This window comes from Cimex lectularius, unplaced genomic scaffold (genome assembly GCF_000648675.2).
Source record: "Cimex lectularius strain Harlan isolate CLEC.00 unplaced genomic scaffold, Clec_2.1 scaffold26, whole genome shotgun sequence".
Classification (NCBI taxonomy): domain Eukaryota; kingdom Metazoa; phylum Arthropoda; class Insecta; order Hemiptera; family Cimicidae; genus Cimex; species Cimex lectularius.
Genome location: NW_019392721.1, coordinates 251,154 through 275,856, shown reverse-complemented (window position 1 = coordinate 275,856; position 24,703 = coordinate 251,154). Strand labels below are relative to the sequence as shown.

At 34.5% G+C, this 24,703-nt stretch overlaps 1 protein-coding gene across 1 annotated transcript; it reads right to left on the bottom strand.

Moving 5' to 3' along the window:
* Window positions 1-111: 111 nt before the first annotated feature.
* Window positions 112-24,173, bottom strand: LOC106669228 (serine/threonine-protein kinase mTOR). Its single transcript, XM_014398548.2, has 40 exons — window positions 23,718-24,173; window positions 20,322-20,454; window positions 19,994-20,244; window positions 19,734-19,930; window positions 19,475-19,664; window positions 19,137-19,408; window positions 18,693-19,066; window positions 18,447-18,605; window positions 18,168-18,374; window positions 17,847-18,052; window positions 17,579-17,785; window positions 17,304-17,524; window positions 17,101-17,246; window positions 15,516-15,652; window positions 15,258-15,455; window positions 15,031-15,198; window positions 14,783-14,974; window positions 14,546-14,722; window positions 14,378-14,485; window positions 14,061-14,191; window positions 13,797-14,001; window positions 13,560-13,731; window positions 13,305-13,485; window positions 13,023-13,239; window positions 7,583-7,768; window positions 7,373-7,498; window positions 7,171-7,316; window positions 6,511-6,615; window positions 6,232-6,442; window positions 5,970-6,155; window positions 5,684-5,905; window positions 5,443-5,625; window positions 5,065-5,374; window positions 4,312-4,454; window positions 3,975-4,115; window positions 3,706-3,911; window positions 3,488-3,635; window positions 3,159-3,432; window positions 2,901-3,081; window positions 112-611 (listed from the first exon to the last, which is right to left on the bottom strand). Exons 1-40 carry the CDS (start codon window positions 23,808-23,810, stop codon window positions 596-598), a joined length of 7,326 nt encoding a protein of 2,441 aa, XP_014254034.1. The 5' UTR covers window positions 23,811-24,173; the 3' UTR covers window positions 112-595.
* Between the last annotated feature and the right edge of the window lie 530 nt (window positions 24,174-24,703).

The window sequence follows — 24,703 nt, the reverse complement described above, 5'->3', positions numbered from 1 at the left end:
TATTCTAAGTCTAAAATTTCGGGTAGTATTACAAGTTGACTGGAAGTTTATATTATAATTAATTAAATCAACAAACTGTATATGTTAATATTGATATATTTTTATTTTGTATGTTCTTAGCAAATTTAATGCTATTTATTGAACTTTCATTTAACAAATGTACAATATAATTATTCTATTATAATATTTTAACAAATAATACCTGTTATTTATACATTTCTACTTTTTCTTCTCTAATTTTATACCTTAAGGGGTTTTTGTTTTTCAAGGAAAAAAGCCCGGAAATAAAAGGAATATCGAATCATAAATATTTCATCTCATCATTTTAAAAGCCCGAAAAAAAAACGTAAAAACTGTTATGTACAATTCATTCTATCAATTGCAAAATAGCTCATAAAACTGACAATTTATAAAACGCAAATTAAACCTTTATTTCCAAAAGTAATGGTAAATTTACAATGAGAATTATTAAAACTTATTTTATTTACTAAAAATTATATAACAATTCACATTAAAATAAAAATAACTTAAAAGTTAAACTAAAAAATATACAAAACATTGAACTTGAAAAACAGCTGATGTGTACAAAACGCTGCTACCAAAACGGGCACCTGTGGACATAAATAACATGGTAAATTTAATAAAATTGTCTTTTTAGGCCTTGTTTAAATGTTTTAATTAATATGAGTTGAAATAATTAAAACGAACAAACAAACTTAAGAACGGCTTTGCTACTAAAAACTGTAAGTAGAAACTATCTAAAAAGGGAACATTTCATTATTTTCTCTGTTTAAATCTTTTTTTTTTTTTTTTGCTTACAGAATATTTCTAGACATGTTAGTTTGTAACAAGAAATGAATTGCAAATGTGTGCGTGTATATTAATTTTAAAAAAAGTAAGGGGGCATACAAAATAAATAATAACTTATACATATATGTAACTAATAAATGAAAAAAAAAAAAAAACGCAAGAAATGCGTTTTTGTCGTTCCTTATTGAGGGGTATTCGTTCAGAAGGAGTTGAAATTAGTTTTTTTTTTTTTTTTAAATCAAAATAACTTTTATGTTCTACAGAAATAAATAATAATTAACACTTTAATGAAACTTTTAATTAAATAAAAATGTTTATATTTAAAAAAATTGATATTAGCTTTTTTTAAAATTTAGATAAACGCATTTTACATTTGTGATGCATTCAAATATAATAATAATAATAAACAATGCTTTATTTAAAATATAAAAAATAAAATTTCAATTTGCAGCATTAATTACAAAATTCTGGAGGTTGTAGGATTAAAAAAATTATAGCATGTACAACTATTTAAAAAGAAAAATAAGTGTAAATAAAAAAATTATTAACAAATCAAAAATTAAACTCTCACATCAACTTGTGCACAATTACATGCATAACGAATGAAGCGTCGAGAATCTGAGCCATCCAAAAACCTCAACAGAGTGAAACAAATGCGGTGAAACAAACGAATTTCACTCAGAATTGAACACTATCAGAAAGTGTAAAATAGACTCGATGTCATGTGAATTTCAGATAGAACAGACATCCAGAGTTTTGATGTAAAATCTCACAATGTAACTTTAATAGCCACCACAGCTCAGATAAAAAAGGCCATTAAAATTGGGTTTTTTATCAGAAAAACAGATATGCCAGTCAGAGATGTTTTTTTACAGAAAAGGAGAAACTGAAATTTTGAAACGGATTTTTTCCAAGGATGTAATTTTTGAAAATTGAATCTGTGAAACAGAGCATAAGTAAAGTGCGGCTTAAGTGTGTATACAACAGCCACAATAGCAGTCCCCACAGACTAGGGCTTGTTAATTATAAATAATATGAAGAAAGTATTATTAAGAGTTTGACCGTTCGTCCATGACATCCAATTTAATAAACGCTTAACACAGTTGGATGTTAAGCCCTCCTGTGACAGGAATTACTTATCAAATAGATAGGGTGGCACTCCTCCGACCAGAGTCAACTGTGTTAAAGCAGTGGGATATGAATTTTTGGTTCCTATATGTAAAACAAGCTTTCAAAGAAGAAACAGACCACATGAAGTTAATGTAGTTTCCAGGCAAAAACGAAAAAGAAACTGTCAAATAGGTGAACAATCCTGTGTGGGATAGAAGTGTTCGGAGGAGGAACAAACCTTAAGAAGAAAATAGTAAGTATGAAGTAACTACACATGGATTATCAAAACAAGTTCAAATGAACACAAAACATAATGCTGGTTGAAAACGATGGTCCTACTCATAAACTTTTTTTGAGAAGAACCATCATTTTTAACCAGTGAATTGATCGACTCTATCTTAACAATTTCTAGTACAAAACAGGGTATGTGAGGCCCTTAGAAAAGGGTTACAGTTTTTATGATTTCTCAGAAAAGAAAATTTCTACATGTCATACCTTTTTTTTTTAATTAAAAAATATAAAATAATTGTAACAAATATTTCCTCATTTAATATATTTTTACTGTTTACATCTGTTCTAGACGGGTGAATTACTCTGATGAGGACTGATGGCAGTGTCTGCGACCAGTTTGGAGGGGTTTATAGAGGGTTTAAAATACACAGAAATCTTATCTTTTTTTGCCAAGGAATGCAAAAATTATCCATTAAAAGGGATTTCACTGTATTTTGTGTGGGCTGAGATATTAGAAGGTAAAATGAGAATAGTCTGCAATTAATATATTGACTGTGACTCATGTTTAACAAAATGAATACCGTAAAAGTATGAAAAAAATTATGATTTATGTCTGCACAGATTATGTTAATTTTAAGGGGGGAAGGAGAACACACTATTTAAAAAACTTAAACCTAACAGAACATTAATACCCAGTTATTTTCTATTGATAAAATTCAATATTACCATGATTAAATAAATTTACTCACCAACCGATGTAACACTGGCATAAATTTTCATTAGATGTTGCCTGATGTATTAAAAGTTCAACTTGGCGATTTACAGTCAGACTTTCTTCATGTGCAAAATCACGCCCTGTTAACTTTTCCTTTACTCTTGTAACGATAGCTAGAGCTTTTTTATTTGTATTTTCTGGTTGGGAACCATCTCCTAAAGCAGAAAATTTGGGTTGAAATTATCAAATTACAGTAAATTTCTAACAAAAATTGGCATTTTTAAATAAAAACCTATATTTTCTACGCTGCTCGGGATCGCAGGTTTGTTTGTCATCATCGTCGACAAACTGTCGTGAAGTTCAGTGAGTGGGTCTTGAGAATGGTTCGATCCTGCTTGAGCCCTTTTGGCTTTACTGCAATTAGCATTGTTTTCAATAAGCCTCCAGTTCAACAAAGGATCATAAACAAACGCTTCCAGTACAGCCATTAAACTATCTTTATTCCTATGAAGAACGGTCATTACACTCTCGCAAGTTCTTGTGTATGTGCCATCAATCCCGGTCACCTAAAAATTTGCACACTCAAAATTCAAATTTGAAACATTCCATACTCTATATTACCTCCATTGCATTGACAAGCATCCTAGTTAACCGGAATGGAATTTTTTCGGGGAATTTCTCTCTGTTCATTGCAACCTCGAAACAATCTCCAAAATCAATATGCAATATTTTTCCACTGAGTCTGTCTAACATTAGGTTAGAGGGATGCCTAAATATAATTACATATTTGAACAGTTTGAATAGAATGGATAAAATTTTTAAAATTATAAATAACTCACCTATCACCTAATCCTAATATATAACCGACCATAGACATTACTGCAAGCGATCTTGTATAGTTTGTCCTCCTGTCGAACCAAACTTCTGACGAAGGCGATTTAAGCCATAAGAGCCTGGCCAAATCATCGCCTTGCGTGTGTTCTAGAGCGTGTTCAAATACTTCAACTTTCTGCATCAATGTCAAATGCTCATAATCGGGAGCCATCTAAAAAAAATAACAATTGTATTAAACCAATCAGTCATTGTTATTTTACTTATATTTACTTACCCTTGTCATAATCCTATGCTCTATGTTCAACAAAATTTTCTTTTTTTCTCTATAATCTCTTATCAAAGTATGTAACGTATCACAATGAGGAACCCACCCAATCAAACCGGAATTTGTGGACAAAGGTATCACAGCATATCTCTGGAAAAATTAATATGACGTTAGTAGATTATTTTTAATAATTCAAAACAAAACCAGCATATTAAAACTAAGCCAAATGCTACCTTTTTGTATAACCTATCTGCGTTTTACAATATTTAGATTAACAAATATACTAGTTTTAAATTATAATTATTAAAAGTAACAAAAAAAAGGAATTTAAATTTAAAGGATTTACCTGAATAGTCAAATTTTGCCTAGCAGTATCAGGGTCATTTAACAATAAAGTATTGACAAGACCAAATAACTGCATTACTCTTTCGTCTTGTCGTAAATCTTCATGTCCTTTCAATAAAAACATATAGTCGTTTCCATTACTTCCTACAAAAAATAAAATAAATAACACATACTAGATTTTTATTTTTTTAATTTATTCAGAATTCACTATTTTTGGTGGTCCACTTGACCAATTAATATTTTTCAATTAATTAGACAAAAAAGTCAGTGTCACGAGCGGGATTCGAACCCACGGCCTTCGGCTTGATACCACTTGAGCTATCGTCACTTTGATCCCCTCGGGCACTAACTTCCCATCGCAACCGCACCTTTTGAATTTTCCCTCCTTTTTGCCATTTTTCAAATGTCATGTAATCTATTTGATTCTTGGCGAACAAGTGAAATGGCCACGGAGAGCTTTAGTGAAGTTTACTTCATTTTAATTCATTAAATTCACTATTTTTCGTGGTCTGCTTAACCAAATGAGAATCAAATAGATTAAACGACATTTGAAAAATGGCAAAAAGGAGGGAAAATTCAAAAGGTGCGGTTGAGATGGGAAGTTAGTGTCCAAGTGGATTTAAGTCACGATAGCTCAAGAGGTAGAGTAGCGGCGTATCAAGCCGAAGGCCGTGGCTTCGAATCCCGCTCGTGACACTGAATTTTTTTATCTCAACTTAAAATCTTAATTTATTCAGAATATTTATTGTCATACCTTTGATGCAAAGTTTTCTTGGACGTTGTTTAGAAGTTATAACTTGCAACGAACTGTTAATATAAGCGATTCGTACAATGGGCTGATTAGGAACATAAGAGCCAGGAACTGCGAGTTCCAAATCTCTACAAAGTAACAGCCTTGGCGAGACATAATGCAGTTCCAAAGACGTCAACTGAGGCAGTTGACGAGTTATCCTTCTAAACACGTGATAGTAAAGATCCCAGGCCTGATTCAGATCTCTGACATTCCCTGATATCTTGTACTGATGGCACCATTCCATAGCCTCACCAAGATCTGCCCCATATGCCTGGAAAAAAAAACATTCTCATAATATTTTCTTTTAATGTAATGTCAATGACAAAATGAACTAAGTACTTGATTGAACGATGTTTCTTTTAATGTCTGAGGGCCTCTTTCTAACATTGCATGGAGTGGCTCCAATGTTTCAAACATCCCTTTGACGTTTTGCTCCCCAAAATAAAGTCTGCTCGCTTCTTCCAGACCTTCATGCCACAACTCGTGCCACAGTATAGCAACTCTGATAAGCTCATCGCTTACCTATAAAATTAAATACATAATAAAAACAAATAAAAATAAACCTCACAAAATCTATTACCATCACTGCTTGTTGAACTAAATTTGGACTGTGCTCCCGCATACTTTTCAAAATCTTATTTGCGGCAAAACGTCGAGGTAAGCTGGCAGATTTACTTGCGACCGTCAAAGGGTAAACAAGAGCTTGTGGATGCTGTTTACCAATATCAATCAAAAGGCGATGTACCAATCGACCGACAAAGGTACGAACAGTGTCTATTCTAGCAATCAGTTGAGGAATGACCTAGAGAGAAGAGAGACAGAATTTAAATATATTTTTTAATAATATTATATGAGAACTGGAATACCTGTAACCATGTGTTGATTTCAATTGTTCTAATTCCCTCAACTATTGCTTCATACACTTGAGGCCATTGTCCATAATCAAACCACAATGTAAGTAACCGTAATGTATCTTGAAGAGAACTTCCATGGGATAAAGCAATTGATTTGAAAAATCCTTCGACTGCTGGTACTGTAAACTGCGATACATGCTAAAAGAAGAAGAAAAATTAAATATTTGTTAAGTGCAGTAAGAATTTTTTTTTAAATTTTATTTTTTTATTTTACTTGTGCTTTTTGTTCTTCATTCAAATGCTGCATTTGCTGATTTTTGTAGAATAATACAGTTTGGAAGTTCATATAAGCCCATGCATGCCAAGCTTTGTACCAAGTATCATCGTGCTGTTTCGCCGACATGTAACACTGAAGTATGGCAGGTATCGACTGTTCGTTTATGCCTTGAAGTTGTTCTTGCCATGAACCCAATTTCATATAACACCTATAATATTAACACGCTGAACCAAAATTCTAAATATTACAAGAATTAACCAAAAGAATCAGTCTAACCTTGCAAGTAGTCTTCTCCTCAAGTCTTGTTGCTTAAAATCGTCAGGGCCTGATAACTGCATGATGGGTTGCTGTTGTGCAGCTTGGATAAAAGTGTTAAGCTGGCTGTTGAAACAAAACAATGATTTTTTTTAAAATTATTTTATCAGCTTCGACTTAATTATATAAATACTCAATTAATTATACACAATTTTTTCAAAATGAAAAATTTGTCACAGGCGGGATTCGAACCCACGTCTTTCGGCTCAATACGCCACTGCTCTACCACTTGAGCTACTGTGACTTCAATCACCCGTCACAAACTTCTCATTTTGACTCCCCCCTTTTATTCCAATTGTAAGCAAATCGCGGATTCATATAGAAGAACTTTCTATTAACAATTGCACTACATTAGCGGGATTGTGCACGATTCACGGGTGTGATTCTAGATTTTTAATAATTAAAAATTTAGTATCAATCTAGAATGGCATGGGTGATTGAAGTCACAGTAGCTCAAGTCGTAGACCAGCGGTGTGTTGAGCCGAAAGTTGTGGGTTCGAATCCCGCCTGTGACACAAATTTTTCATTTTGAAAAAATTGTGTATAATTAATTGAAAACAAGGATTACTCAATTAGTTCAATCAAGTTATCTTGTTGATTTTTTTTTTTTTTTTTTTTCACCTGAAAGCTTTGTCTTTCTCTCCAGAAGTCCAAAGATGCTTAGTGTAAGCATATGTCACTTGCGGATAAGTTGTAGGAAGTTGCTGATCCCCATTGGAAGTTGGGTCAAAGCCCATCAACATCACAAGAGTTTTGTGTGACAATTTCTAAACAAACAACAAATTTTATACATAATACGAAACAACTAAAAAAATATTCTTACAAGTCTTCCAGATTTTCTGCACAAAGAGGCGTACTTAAGCCAGGTGTACATATCCTCTTGTGGGCTCACCACCAACGTCCTAACTTGAATTATTCGCTGCCAATCTTCAACTATTCTTTGGCATCCCTTTTATTAGTTAAATAAATAAAGTAATTAATGTTAATTTGTATAATGGAAAATCAACTTTCAAATTTTAACAAATTATATTACTTGTAGTCTTCTCCACCACATGCTCCTTATCATTGGTTGTCTTTGAGGAACTAGCTTGTATTGGATGACTTCTTCCAATTCTGCCAGCATCTGTACAGACACCATCGCAGGGTAGGCTCGCTGGTAACTTTCTCCTGCCATCGATGTCAACTCAGTATCAAGCATATCTCTAGCAGTGTCTATAAGCTAAATGACAATATAAGACTTAACAAACCTTTAAATAAATTATTTAATAGAATAGCTATGTGAATGATTTAAGGTGGGGGAAAAGTGTTCTTGGTCCTAAATGGGTAAAAATATTTATAATATTTTAAAAAACTGTAATAAGTCAATAATACCAATGTGTACACAATGAAAAATCATATACACTAATTATAATGTAACAGCTAATTAATGTAAAGCCCTGAAGAAGGCTGAATAGATGACAAAAAGTTTGTGAAATTACAATAGTAATTAATTAATTAAGACTGCACTCCTGATCCAATACACAACAATTAACTGAAATTGGTCAATGGACATCGAATCCAGACAGCACTTGTTAATACATTTTTTTTTTTTTTTTCATGGCCTCGCCTTTTTAGCAAACAGCCAAAGTCCCGTGAGTAGTGTCTAAGTCCAAGATCTCACCAGAATGGAACCAGACCAGGCCACCGCCGACCGGTCGGCCGAAGTGCATCTATTAAGTGTAGACATTTGACATTTGGGCAACACCACCCAGATTCGGATGCTTCAGAAAGATGCGGATAAAAACCACTTACATCCCCTGGAAAAGTCCGCATCTTCCCCGCAGTCTGGGGCACAACTTGCCCTGTGCACTTTCTTCAACCCCCCTGTCAGCAACCCACCCAGCCCGCCCAGACCATCCAGCGGAATCCCAGGCCTCTCGGCTATCTGACTTAATTATAAGTCCAACTCGGTGTTCTGTAGAAATGTGTAGAGATTAGTGACCATTAATCAAAAGCTATTCAGATATCGTGAGATGCAGCCGGGTGGTTCTGTAGAAATTCATAAATTCCTCTATAGACTTTTCTGTTACCTGATGCCAACAGGCTCTCAAAACAAAACGGCTTAATTACTTCTTTCAGCAGGAAGAGTCAGTCAAAAAGAGTTGCTCTAGTAGTTTCGTGCTCCACACAGGAGAACACTAAGTGTTTGAGGGTCTCTGGTTCATCACAGGTTGGGCAATTTGGCGACTGTCTGAGTCTGATCCTATACAAATGAGATCCGCAGATAGCATGGTTCGTCCTCAAATTTTGTTTCCTCAATTCAAATTGAAACCGAAAAGAATTTTTTGCTTCCATGTTCGTTCTTGAACCAAGGAACAGTGGTAGGACTATTAAATATAGATCGGTAGGAGGCTCCTTTACTCGTGTTATACCAGGCGATCCATTCATCCTTCCACACGGAGCTCAGCAAACGCTTGGCATCCAGTCTTGGAAGCCTGATGTCCGAGTATTCTCCTTCCTTCGTTGCATGATTGGCCAGGTGGTCAACCGTTTCGTTGCCTTTTATGCCAATGTGTGCCCTACTCCAGCAGAAGACGACAGTTTTGTTGCAACTCTTTAGGTCATGTGTCTTCTTTAATCACTTTTATCACTCAAAAGATAGTCACTTTTTGAATTTGTATTGAAGTTTTCAATTTGTGCTATGGCGCTTTTGCTGTCTGTGATAAGGCAAAATTTAGAACTGTCTACTTTACTTAAGTGGTCTAGAGCTTTGATTATAGCATATAGTTCGGCATTATACAAATACAAATATACATAATACAAATTGGTACACCATAGAATACAAAATACACATTCATAACATTTTTTTCCAATTTCCTTCAGACCATGTGTTCAAAATTTGAGATTAATTTTTATCTCCTTAACATGCTTCATCTTCAATCAATTATACATGGTATTGGGGGAACCGGAAAGTAATTTCCTTTTTTACATTAAATGCAAACATAAATTTTTAACTAGTTTTTACATTTAATGAAAGATATAATCATCTTCGTTATCCTTTTGCAGTAGTACAAATTTTCAATGCTGAATCAATAAAAATTAATTGGTTTTTGAGCAAAATATCTGGAGATCGCATTTTGGAAATCCAATGGTTTTAACCATACCTATTCAACTGAAATTTATTTTAACCCAGAAGAAAAAAATACGCTTTTGGCAGGAGCATAAATAATGGAAAAGGAAACACTGTTAATTTTTTTTCCCATACTGTTTGAGCTTTGTTTTGTTGCAAGTCCCTTCACATCAAGTATTGAACTCCTTAAGGCAACGCAGCATCACACTGTCACATTTGAAACGGTGAAATGAGATTTGTTTTTAACCCTTACAAAATGCCGTTGATTCAAATATGTCAACAGAGGATAAAAAAAAAGAATTGAAAAATGTTTTGTATTAATGGGTCCTATTGAATTTAATAGGACTATTAAATAGTCCTAAAATTAAACATTCAGTTCACCTATCCTTAAGTAGGATAGATATTATTATAAAAGATCATTTTATTTATTAACCCTATTGAATTTATTTAAAATATAATCACTTATTATATTTGCACCAACATAGATAAATTACCTCCATAATAGAAAAAGGCGAGTGTTGAGGATGAGGCGATACTTTTCAACCGATTCATTAATTTTTTCCAGGCTTTGTCTTACACAGTGCGGTCTTGCATTATCTTCTTGCAGAATAATCCCTTTTCTATTGACAATCGCTGGGCTTTTTAATTAAAGATTGATTTACTTGATCTAATTGTTCACAGTTTGTCAACATTTCAGCACTTCAAAATGAACGACCCCGCGAATACTCCACCAAACACACAAAAGCACCTTTTTGCATTTTGGATTAGATAAAGGACCCATTTTTTCATCTCCAGTGATCGAGCGATCAAAAAATGCTGCTGTAATGTGCTGCTGATGCAATAAGTTGAATGTGGTGGGCTGGTTTTCTTCGGACAGATTAAGTGGGAGACAAACACCTACTCTGCTTGCTTTACTAATCTGCTGCAAATGTTCTTAGATGGCTGACCAAGGTTGGTAAAGAATGACAGTTTCTCAACTGTCTGACTCGGATTGCTAACTCCCACCCTTAACATGTCATTGTCTAAAGTTGTTAGTCTTCCTTATCGATAAGAGTCGAAAAGATCAAAATTACTGGATTTGAACTAGAAAACCACCTTTGGCATTTACAAACGTTTAATGAACTGGATAAACATCACAAATGTTTTTGGAAGCAACTGTTGCATTACTACCATACAATGTATGATATGTACCTCTTCTGGTATTTGGCTGGCTATTTCAACATAAATTGCAAAAAAATTAAGATTTAATTATTTACGAGTAAACAAGTCATTCTAAACTTAAAATGTCTTTGGCACATCTTTAGCGAACACAATGAGCTGATAAATGACAAACGAATATTGACATGGGCAGAAACGACATCACTTTCTGGTCCCCCATTATATTTCTCTTCCATTCCTTTGTATTTCCATGTCTGATGGACTTTTGTTTTTTTCACGGATTTTGTTCCCCTTCATTCAAAATCAGAGCAATCAACAGCCCCTTATGTAACAAGTTCACCTCTGTTAGAACACTAATGAAACAATAAATATTTTTATTTCCAAAAGGTAGATTGGAGATGAGGCCAGGAAGATAGAAACATTTATTTTCGGCAGAATAGATCGCCTTCATCAGGACTTCGAAAAAATCATTATACTATATGAACAGGTACATGTGTGGATATCAGAGAGCTGGTAGAACCTCGGTACAACTCCATTATCCACACATGTACCTGTTCATATAGTATAATGAATTTTTTGAAGTCCTGATGAAGGCGATATATTCTGCCGAAAGCTTGACAAGAAAATAAATGTTTCTGTCTTCCTGGCCTCATCCCTAATCTACCTTTTGGAAAGAAAACTATTTAAACTGAGAAGGCTTATCAATCCCAAAGAAAATACTAATGAAACACTATGCTGATGTGAATAAAAACAACAGTGTCACCATGGCTGGTAAAATCCCAGGCAGTCATGGTCACTACACTGCATATTCTAAATTAACCCTTACACTTACCAATTAAACAAGAAAACCAAAATAAAACAACATACAATGAAATTTCGAATAATAAAATTTTGCCCATAATTAATTGGTCAAAATTTTTTAACTGACTTTTTTTTTAACAAGGGTTTTTTTCAACTACAAGGTTATATGAAGCCTCGGAGTGCCCGTGTTGTTGAAAAAAGCCCATTTTATGTCTAAAAATGTTGAACACAGCACAATTTTGCGTGTCATCCTTGTGCCGGGAATTTGCTACTAGCCAAGCAAAAATAAATCTACTTGTTTTGATTTGTTCAGCCTAGTACGCACTGAGATTCTTTGAATCGATTCATGTTGCGGGGCAGAGTCGGGGCTCCTGTGACACAAAAAACCATGTCCAGACCAAGATTCAGTTCACATTCATCAGTGCCTGCGAAAATGACGAGGGAACTAGCTCTCAGGAATTTCCTTTGCTCTGTTTTGCATTGTACGTAGTGAATCCAATCGGAGGTGCATTAAAAAACACCCAAAAAGATGGTGGGTTCGACAAATATTTCAAGGCGGGAATCAATACGGGAAAAATCTTTTGGACACGTTGAGATTAAATGATGGCTTCAGAAATTTTTTGAGGATGTCCCCGACCGATTTCGAAACCATTTTAATGAAAGTTGGCAGTCAAATTTCCAAGAAAGATACCAACTTTCAGGAATCTATCTCTCCAGCCAACAGATTAGCTGCCACTCTCCGGTTCCTAGCGAATGGAGACTTGTATACAAGCCTCATGTACACCTTCAGGATTTCAAAACAAACGGAACTGTCCTTTTAAAGGGTGTATTTAATTAATTAATTTTTTTTTCCAATTTCAGCAATGGAAACACTGAATTTTTGGGCTAAACCATTCAATGTTTGGCTTTTCAATTCCCGATTTCTGTATTCCATGAATGATACATCCCACAAACACCGATGGGAATGCATGTCTTCGATAAACCTGTAATGCCGACTCGGTATTCCACAACATTATACATACATTACTTTATACAAGACACTGTCAAAATCTTCAAGAAAACGCTCACTACAACGTCAACTAAACAAATGAAGCAAGAGCGCTTGTTCCGACTCACGTCCACACTGGCAAATGTTATGCAACATTGAGTCAAAGAATCCTACATCGGATGGGATTCAAAAGAGTCCGAAAATGCTAGCCCACAACACACCAGACTCAGGCTAGACGCAGCCGAGACTCTCCGGAGATTCAAAGAATCCCAGTGCGTACTAGGCCTAAGAGTCCAAAAGTGCATTACCTTAATTCCCCATTCCACAGTCAATGTTAACAATTCATATTATTACATACATTAACATTTTCTTTAAGATCAGATTTTTCAGATCTTGTTTTTATGTTGTAATTAATACCTGCTGAGCTGTAGTGTACTGCTGTTTATGAATTGCCAACACTGCTCGATAAAAGGAGCCATCAGTGGTGTCCTTAGGAATACACGAGACGTATTGTTCGACACTATCCCACTGTTCCAAACCCCAAGCTGCCGCCGCTGCCATCCTTGACATCCTTTCCCTTCCTGCTTCACCTATCTGATTCCAATGTACACTCGCAACAGAGTGAAGCTGGTCCCTGAATAAAATATTAACTAATACATTCTTCCTTTGTAAATATATATTTAACAAGTGCAATCTTACCAATCTCCAAGAGCTTCCATGCAACGCATTTGCCCTAAAGCAAGTTCTATATCGTGCGGGTTTTCTTGAAGCTTTTCTTCATATGCATCTAAAGCTTTTTCCCAGTTGTGCAATTTTTCGTACCAGCGTTCTTCAACTTTTAGATGTTCACATTCATGGGTCATAGCGTACTCAAGAAGACCTTGAATGTTTATATTTTGCAAATTGAAACATTTTTTTTATATTTTGGTGATATGTATTTTTTTAGTTACTTACCCATGGCAGCTTCTCTTTGTTGCAATTTGTTATTTATTGAAATAAGCGCTTCAACTACCTGTGAGGTCGGGCCCTTGTGGAACTCTTCTTCTTTATAATGTAAAGCTTTTGCATATGCCCTGCATTGCATAGCCTTTTCACCCAAAAGTTGAGCATTAAGAGGTAGAGGTCCCTTTTACATTAAAAATTTTTTATAAGAAACTATTACAAATCAACCGCTTAAGTTCACTAACTCACTTTATCACAATGTTCCATAAATTCGGCTAAATTCAAGATGGTTTGAATAATTTCAGGCAGATCTGGCACCTCTAAAGCTTGTTCTAGAGTTCTGATTAATTCTTGCTGGAGAGGCTCGCTTAAATCAGTCCAACACGAAACAAAGGCAGCATTAAACAAGTCTCTTGGCAACTGAGTGTAGGTTTCAGCCAACGCACCACAGGATCTTTAGAAACATAAACTCTATTATAGCTTTTTATTACAATGTAACAATTAATCATTTACCTTAATGCAGGCGAAGATGAAAATTTCAAAAATTCTATGCTAAGACCTTTCAGCCACTCCAACCAATCATCTTTTGAAACCCTTCTGGTAGCTGTCCATGCCAGCTGTAAAGATGGGGCTGATGTGAACACCTAGACAATTTTAAAACAAGTTAAACATGTAATAAAATTATGTATTCTGGGTACTCAATGTTGTACAAACAAAACTTAGCATCCTTACACAGAATTTTGGTTATTTAGATAAACATTTTCTTAAGAGTTTTTCTATTTTTTTTCCAGTTTGTTTATAGTAAAAAGTTTATAAAATAAAGAACTCACCCTTTTAATTGTTATATGATCTGAGGCTAATGATATTTCCTTAGTCTTATTTCTTGACATCCTATGTTTTATTGATAAATAATCAAGTTCTGCTATTGTTGCATTGTTCTAAAAGCAGATGAAATTATCAATGCTATCATTTAAACTGAGCTATTATGATTTACTCACGGATGAAATATTAGTAACAAGCACATCATAGTTATGACATAAAATCCTATGTTTGTTCATGACTTTTTTAACAAGGGGGATAAAAATTTTAAATTTCTTTCCAAACTGTACTATTAATGAGCATAGCGTGTCCATTACAGTGCTGCACAATTCAGGCGTTTGATCCATACTACGAACCTACAAAAGATTTTTTTTTTTAATTATTCCATCAAAATCGCTGGCTGATTGTATATTTACTAATGGATGGATGATCCGTGAAGCATAATCTGTGAAGTCGAGGGTATCGGAAAGATGATCGATAGTTTCAATCGCCTCTTTGGCTGTTGCCATTGGATATTCGACTGCATTAAACAGCTTAACTATTGGTGGCAGTACAAGATGCATATATTCATCTAAATTGTTTCCAAATTTTTGTAACGCCTTGAGAAGCTAAAACATTAAAATTATTAATGCCCAATACGACAAGAAAAAACTTCATCCCTTACTTTCACAGTCACTGTCCTATCTTTACTAGAATCATGGGAGAGTACTTTAAGAATCTGTGGCATCAGAAGTGGTAAATAAACTTTAAACTCGGCCCCCAATGCTACGGCAATATGTTCCACTAAAAATATCAGAGTGCTTTGTAGCGGGCTATTTACAGTCCAAAACTCCTAAACAAAAACAAAATATTTAGCCGAATCAACTATTAAAAATTGAATGAATTATTTACCTTAATCAATTTGAAAATTTCATCGAGATAGTTTCGAATGTGCTGTTTGACTATGGCAATTAATGTCGCAAGCTGTTGAAGTAAAAACTCCCTGAAACTGGATTCTGCCGTCCTTATCACGTTTATAAAACTTGGAATCACTTGAGGTATGTAAGGTACACATTTAATTCCAAGCGATTGGAATATAAACGTCACTGCCTATAATTACAAATAAAATATAATGCATGTTTTTTTGACTAATTGGCATGTTTTACATACTTGCACAACTGTTAAATGATGCCGAGATAAAGCTGGGTCTCTTATAATTCTCATGAGTGTGGCTATCGCTATAGCAGGATAATATTCTTCTAGCGTTGACGAACTCATATTTACCAACATTTCACTTGTAGTAAGTTCTGTAAATAAAACCAATAACGAACTAAGAATAATAACATGAAAATAAATAACTTTAGATTTTAAGAGAATTCTAGATTCATATAGCAAATAGCCTATACCTACAAAGGGAAAATATTTATAAGTGTTAACATAACTAATTAATTACAATTAATTAAGGTTTTTAGTTGAGATAAAAAAGTCAATGGCACGAGCGGGATTCAAAACCACGATCTTCGGCTAGATACGCCGCTGCTCTACCACTTGAGCTATCGGTGACCTCGATCCACTCGGACACCAACTTCCTATCTCAACCCCACCTTATGAGTTTTCCTTCCTTTTTGTCATTTTTTTGAGATAGGAAGTTGGTGACCGAGTGGATCGAGGTCACGAGAGCTCAAGTGGTAGAGCAGCGGCGTATCTAGCCGAAGATCATGGGTTCGAATCCCGTTTGTGCCATGGACTTTTTTATCTCAACTAAAAACCTTAATTAATTGTAATACATTAATTGGTCAAGCAGACCACGAAATTAGTGAATATAACTAATTAAGTTATATATCAATAATATATTAAGCTTGTTTTGAACATATTTTGTGCCAAAAAGTCTTGTTGAGCAAAGACTTCCCATTGTGTCTCTATCTCCACGATTCTCCAGCTTCTATGACGATCCATTTTTTTTCTGCTTATTTTTCTTCCTTTCCCCCATTGTTGTCTATCATTTCATTTGGATTGCCATTGATCAATATGCCCTACCCATGACCAGATTTTATGGTAAGAAAATTTCTCCCAATCTTTCATCACCGTTTTCATCTGATTTCCGTGATCTTTATTTTGCCCTATTTTGAAATGGTGGGATTTTATTAATTAATTTTCTCTATATTCTATTCAGTTTCTATTTCTTCAAATTATATCTGCCAAATTTGAAATATTGTGTCAAGTACTTTTTTCTCTTGGAAATGAAGTTTCTGCAACTTATTGCGGTTTGTAAAACTTCTTCCAGGACAAATTTTTTTCCTTATTTAATTTACAAAAATAAAAATGTAATAGGCCTAGATTAGAGATTCTTTCCAAAAGATAAGATGTAAAGAGTACCTGGGTACAATGTGATTTGTAGATGCGATACTTGGGTTTGTTGAATCGGAAGAATGTTTCAACGAGACAAATCAAGTTCAGGGAATCACACTTCCTAAGATGAGACAGAAAGCCAAAGCATTCCAAAAGGAAAGAAACTGTCAGTCAAAATTGGTTTAATTTTAACACTTATTCATTTTTTATCCACCCTATCAGTTTATTATTAAATTTTTTCCAATTCTTTACTATTCCAAACCTTCAAGCAACGAATACCAATCTTATATTCAATACACACATAAAAGAATGATACATGGAATTATTATTTCAAACTATTCTTCTCCTTATACACCTAACATAATATTTTACAATCATGATGTATATTACATATTTTTTTACATACCGTGACTTGATTCAACTTCAGATTTTCCGTCAGTCATGGATAACAAAGCTGTAGAATTCATCTGCGTGTCCACTTGACCATGATTCATTTTATGTTTAAACGTGTCTAAAGCCCCTAACAGTCCCAACACTCTAATAGTTTCCCGCCTGAAAATAAAACTTGTTGACTTGTTCTCAAGTATCAAAAATAAATTGTGAACTAACCTTATCTCTGGTTGCTGTTCTGTCTTCAGAAAGTTAATAAGGGTGTCCAAAAGGGTTGGATATTTACTGTAAGGTTCGACGACAAACCCAGTCGCTCCAACTATTTGTCCCAGTGTCCAAAGCGCCACACCTCGTTTCTCAGGAAAGCTAACATCGCTAACCAGATCAAGAAGGGTGTGGGCAAGCCCTTCCCTCCACCTTACCATTTCATTACCGTTCACCTATAAGCAAATTAATATATTTTCCCTAATTGTGGTTTATAATGTTGATTTCACCTCTGCTAGATCTCCTATGACTTTTAGGATATTTATAATGACGATAGGATTGGGTTCAGGCTCCTTCAGCTTTGGCACCAAAACTCGAAGAATCGGCTGAATGTAATGCTGGATCAATCGAGGCGCATTTAATACTAAATGGTCCAACATCCTTGCACTCTGTTCTTTATTTCTGCTCATACCACTATGCTCCAACTCTGTTATTAACTGGAAATCAAAATTTTAAAAAATGAATCAACTTATATGTTAAAAATCAAATCAAACATACCTGAATTAAGGCCTTTCTAAGAGATGGCATAGTGTACGCTGGGTTTACAGAAGTCAACCTACCAATGGTACACACTGCAAGTTCCCTGATGTCAAAAACTTCATCATTCATTGCAACAAATAGTTTGCTTAAGCTTTCTGCTTGTCCTAAATGAAGGTCAAAGGTATTGTCTAATGAAGCCAATACCCAATATCTGACATCAGCATCTAGAATTGAAATAAAAATAATTAGAACATATAATTAAACTGGCTTGTAGATATCTAATTATTAACAAAAGTCGACGATTTTGTTATGAAGAAGTATTGATTTGAATCTGCTTACCGACATCAGTTATGGCTACATCCAATAATTTGGACAGAACATCAGACACCGTTTGGGTGACAGTTGGTGAAGGTTTTGCTGAAGTACTTTCAATTGCTAATTTTAACAGTCGAACACAAGTACAGACAGCTTCCAGTCGAATTTCCTGTTGTTCATTGTATAACAAATCTTCAGAACATTTTTTAACAAACTGAAGAAGAGAATGCCCTGTTTACACAAAAAGTCATAATAATTCGTATAATGTGATTCTGAAGTATGCATTATGAAAATATACAATACCGTCAAAATTAAAAGTTCCTAGTGTCCTCAAGGCTAAAACAACACTAGAGACGTCATGTGGGACTGGAGCAGGGGTGACAGAGCCTGTCACACTCAGCGGTTGGCCTGGATGTCTAAGCTCAGTGTTCATCACTACTTGTGACAACATTCCTAATAATCCTAATAATAAAAAACGCAGAAGAAAATTGAAATGTAATTTGAGATATTGGTTGTTTAGGATATGCATTAATTAATAATGTACCGTACCTTCTGAAATCTGTCGTTTCAACTGAGGGATGGTTTTAGCCAGTTCTCTGAGTGCAGTTGTCAAAGCTGGGCTTAAACCGGAGGCAAACATTGCCGGAAGTAGTTGTTTGATGTCATCTTTGATGGCAACGTCTACTGCATGTCCCAAGAGAGTTATACACCCGAAGAGTGCGGGTTCCAACCTCTTTCTTCCGCTTGTCGCCTCACGGCTCGGCAGTGAATTTTTTATAGCTTCCATAATTTTTGGAAGATGAGAAATTATGTTCTTTTCGACCGCAACAGCAATGAACCCGAGTGTGGTGAAAGCAGAAGACCTATCTCTTTCCTTTGATCTAATTGTAGTAAGCAAGTAGACTATAACCGCTTGTAAATGCCTTTAAGGAAATAAATTTTAATAATAGAGATAAAATATAAACCTTCTGGACATAATTGTAATTTTCTTACATTTTAACAAACTTGTCTTTATTGAAAGCAGCTAGCCGTGGCAAAATTGTTAAAAGCGTGTTATGAATATGTGGACTCCTTGATACTCTTTGTGTAAGAACTAAAGAACAAATGTCATCAAAATTTTCAGTAATTAAACTTTTACACGCTGCACTTTCGTATATCGGCTCCATTGTAGATAACGGCTTGACTACTAGCTCTGAAGGTGATGTTTGGCGGGATTTGTTCGAAAATAAAGGAAGTTTTATCTTAGGTAAGAAATTTAAATTATCCTAAAAATTTTCTCAATTATTACACACACTGGCAATAACAATTGAAATAAATAAACAATTGCACACCTGTTGCTGTGGAGGAGAATGGATATAAGCACTTATATTATGAAAAATGTGTTCCCATTCTGTATTGCTACATCTCAAGAGTTCATTTAAGACAAGAAGAGAACCATGGATTTTATCATCCCTGTTGACTTTTTCCCTTGAATAAACCTCATCAAAACCCATTTTTGCTTCTTCATAGCACTGCTTATACCTGGAAGAGATAAATAAGAAGGGAAAAAGTTATAAGAATAAGTAAAAAAAGACAATATGCACCACATACCAATGTGGTTTTTGCATTTGCTTTGTGGTTTCTCTTTGAGCGGTGACGACTAAAGCTGCTCTAAGAGCTTCCACAGCACTTTCACGGATAGCCGGTTTTGGATCACGTATAGTACGCAGAACAGGTTCAAAAACAGACTGCACTTGTTGAAAAAAATACGTTGGTGCACAAACTGCCAATTCCCTTAAAATTAATACCTACAAATAAAATTTAAGTTCAAATCAAGATCTAAATCGTATGACTGGAATCTAATGAATTACCGCAGCATGCCGCTTTCCTTCATGCCTTTCTCCATTGAGCCATTCTTTTGCCTTTTCTATCTCAAATTTGACAAAAAATTCAGATCTTGCACCTGAGACTAGAGCTAGCTTCCCGATGGCTTTTGCAGTGAGCTCCATCACGCCATTATCCTGTGAAGGTAAGAGGTAACGCAGATACTGCGTATACTTGTTATTCCTTGCCGTCCTACTATTGATATTCTCGGCATCGGTGTCAGAGCTTATGAGACACACTAGACAAAAAAAATAAATAAATAACATGCATTCAGTTTAAGCTTTTTTAATTAAGTTAATAAAAATAAATACTTACTTATAGCTAAAATTCCTCCTTTATTTTCATTGACATCCTGACTGGAGACCATTTCATAAATATGTTTGTTTGTGAATTCATCCATAAAGGCAGCAAGCTCTTCTGAAGAGAGCTCACGAAGTTCAGTCTTAACCTAAAAATTTGAATATTTTTACAAAAACAAAAGTGTTTGTATCATTTAGAATAGAAACTGAAAATGTATGGATTGGGTACAAATAATGAATTTTATTATTATTTACTAATATATAAAAAAAAATTCATTAAAGTCTTGTTGGGTTAAAAGTTTAACAAGAGTGTTGATTTTTCTTAAAGCACGTTGAAAAAGAATCTTGAACCACAATGGATAATGAAACTAAATTGTTAATAACATTCCCACATCCCAAAAAATAATTCTATCCTTGCCTAAGATTTTAACACTTTAAGCTTTAACATCCCACGACCAGTCCAGTTTATTTATCCTCGGTAGTTTGGTATCACATAACTGTTTTGCCATCTTGTCTTTGAATTTGGTGAAATGTTAAAATATGCTTGCAAACAAAATCAATGAGAATAATCTGTCCTCAATGCAATATTTTACAAATTAGTTTAACGACCAGTTTCAGATTTCCATTACTACTCAATTTGCCCTCAGGCCACCAAAGTATATGTTTGATTTAAGTCTAACTGTTGAGTAAACCAAATAAGCGATCGAAGTGCCAACTTTTCAAACCTAATCTAAAACTGCCAAAATTGAGAATAAATAGATCACCTAATAGCTAGAACTATTGAATTATTAAATTTTACATTACACTACGGCATGAAAATGTTTAACTTCTAAATAAAGCTCACTACTCGTTCAATGAATTTTTATGGGATGAACTTGAGTAAATTTAAGCTTTAATCTCAACTGGCCCTTTCTGTACTTAGAATATGTAGATACGCATATGTAAAACTGTATATACCTAGTTGCTTATAATAATTTATTAACTTCTCAACATAATTTTTTAAAAACATGTTAATTAGGTGAATACAAGAAAACTTATTATTATTCTAAATAATTAGAAAACGGCATAGCTAAATTAAATAAACTCATAATTTGATTATCAGTGAATAATTTTGATTAAATACTGCTATTAGTAGTAATATAGTTATATGCCTATAAATATAAAATAGTAATCACCAACCCTCTGCACATAAAACAAAAAATTCTTTTTTTATACATCTTTCTTGCTAACTCTCTCATATTTACTAATAATTAATCATATATGACATTTGAAAATAAACATTAAAAAACAATGATAAATAGTATAATTATTTTATTTGAAATAAAAGCTTTCTCAATTTAATAATGTATAATTTGGTGTATTGTTAGTAGAAATAGAAATTAATTTGAGATTTCAGCTTTGTGATTTACTTTTGCCTATGAATACATATCAAACAATATTTTTACATTGGATTAAGGCTAATTGTATCTGACCAAACAAACTATATCAAAACAATAAACTAACCAAAAGTTTCAACAGCTATAGAATTTGAAAGCTATATGCTTATTCCTACTATCTCATCAAAGATAAATTGATAAATGACTTTGTTCTAATGACACTTTTCCAATTACTTGAAATAGTATTTTCTATATTTTAAATTAATCTTTTCTCTTTAAGAATCTTTAAAGGGACATCAGTGGCCGGACTTTAGGCGTTCATCACTGTACGCTAAAGGTCCTGGGTTTGAATCCAGGAGGCTTACATTTGAACTTGACATACTTACAAATAGGTTTTTTTTTTTTCAAAAACCCGAGGGTTCATATAATCTCAAAGTAGAAATACCCTCACAAAAAACAAAATAAATAAATAAGGCTCTTTAAGGTCTTAATTTGTCATGGAGTTGAATTTTGCTTAAGATAAACTGACTAACTGATCAAACAACAATAGCCAACAATTTCCAACAATGCGGATATTGGAAATACATTTAAATTTGAAAAATTTGGTTGTCTTTGGAACAGAGTGGATCAAGATAAAAAATAAATTTGAAAACTTGAACAGAATACGTTTAGGGTGATGATGAACAGAAACTGCAAGATCACACCAGACCCGCCGAGACGGCCTCAGCCACCAAAAAAAAAAAATCATTCATGCCTCGTCTACTGAATTTTAGAAAACAAACCAGCCATCTTCAAGAAACTGAAAATATGTTATACTTTGTGTCCATCATCTGACAAAATCTGTCCCAAACTACCTAGAACACTACATGCACTCCTTTCCGGCACAATCTGAGGACAGACAGTAAGAATATGTTTCACTGTTAGTGGTTCCTGGCATTCTTGACACATCGATAGAGCTTCTCTCGCCATGAGAAAAACCATTCGTGAATCTGCAATGACCTATTCTGAGGAAAGCTAGGACCATTTCTTCCTTTCGAGTGGCGGTGGACCTTTGTTTTACATCTTCCTTAATTTCTCTCAGCTTGTTAAGTCATTTGACGCCATTCATTATGCCACTTTTCCCAAATTGATCTCTTGATATGGGTGAGAAGGCTTCCCCAGACACTCGATTTATTTAGGTCGCTTCCACGACCACGATTTGACCGCTGCATCAGAATTTGCCACGAATGTCACAATGACCCAGAATCCATATGAATAGGTCAGTGACATTTTTCGAACGAACTTCCCTCAGGGCTAGGAGTATTTCCTGAATTACGGGATTAAGGGAGAATTGATTCTGTATGACCAGCAGTGCTGCTGGAGAATCCATACACATGATCAGTCTTTGTATAACAGGGAAAACAATATTCAAACTTTTTTGAGTGCAACAAGATCGGCGATGGAGTTTTACTTATTGCAAAAAGAGCGAACTTATGACTTCTGGAACTGATTGAATTCTTGCAGCCGTCGGTAAATGAAGGTCGCCTTTGTGATAGAGAAGCACAGCTTAAGAAATCCCTGTTTGTATATATCAAGCAGGGGGCTTTCTTTTAAAAACTTAGCCAAGTTTAGAGAGATTCTAACTTTAAAATTCACTTAGAATTTTTAATTGCATAGCTTTCAATTTTTACAAATATAGTGAAATAACAAGGGTTGAAATAAATTTTATTTTTATTATTTTTTCATTGATTAACAGCTTGTGTAGCAGAATATTTTTTTATCTTTGAACATAAAAATGATAAGTGATAATGATACAAGGAAAAATCAGTCAAAGAGATCAGAGTTTAATGAATCGTCATATCGAGGAAAGTCTATTTCAAAATGCGAATCAAGGAAGGTGAAGTGCGACTTTAGAGAACTTTTCTCTGTTGAACCAAAGTTAAGGGACACAATCTTTACAGAGGTGACAGGACTTTTTAAAACGTTCAATTTGATAAATAAACGCGTTGTTTTAAAAGGACGAGCAAAGTCCGACGGCGGACTTGGGCGATACTTACATATTTGTAGAGATCTTTGGCCGCTTTCGCCCTCACTTCGGCGCTCCTCGACTTGAGCCCGTTGACGAACTGGGAAGGTGCCGCCGTCGACATTCTGCTGGTACTCTGCGACGAGCGAACTGTGTAGACGGAACCGCGTTACGAGGAAGTTGAAAACTTCATCCCTGGCCTTTCGCCGGCCAGCCCGCTACCATTTATCGCCAGTCGGGCGATCGACTCTGACAAAAGAAAAAAAAACGGCGTAAACTTTAATGAGAAATCCAGAGTGAAAAGTAAATTTGTTTATCTACGGAAGGTTACAAACATCCTCGGGCTAGCTGTCCGGCCTTCGGACAGGTTCAAAACACTGGGCAGCGTGCCGACTGCCGTTTCGATACTAGGCACGTGCCTCACTCCTCAACTCCTCACAGATCGGATCGAACCACTTACGCCTTCTCCTTATGGACTTCAAGCTCTCTGAGCCCAATAAATATATTTAACCATTGACACATTCCAACATTAAATTGGATTTGGTGCGAAAAAAATAGATTCCAGCATGTTTAATATTTAGTGACCCGTTAATTAATGGTTATTTGGGGATGAATGCGGTCTTGTGTGATGTAGGTTTAGAAAAACTTTTTCTTTATCTTGCCATCGTTTCGATCTTTATTGAGATCATCTTCAGGGCCTGGGATTTATAAACATTGTGTAAATTTTACAAATACATGTAGGAGGTGAGAAAAAATTAAATTTATACAATGCTAGAAAATTTTAGATTAAAAAGAAAAAATGAATTTATACGCTAGAAAATTTTAGATTAAAAAAATGAATTTATGCAATGCTAGAAAAGTAATAGATACGAGTTTAGGATGTGCAAGGTCGGAGTCTTTCTTTTCAATCGTCTTTGTGATCTGGAGGCGGTTGGTTTATGAGCAATTTCTTACCCCAGTATTTTTATAATATATAAATTTAAATTAAACCGGAAGAAATTTTATTTTGTCCCAGTA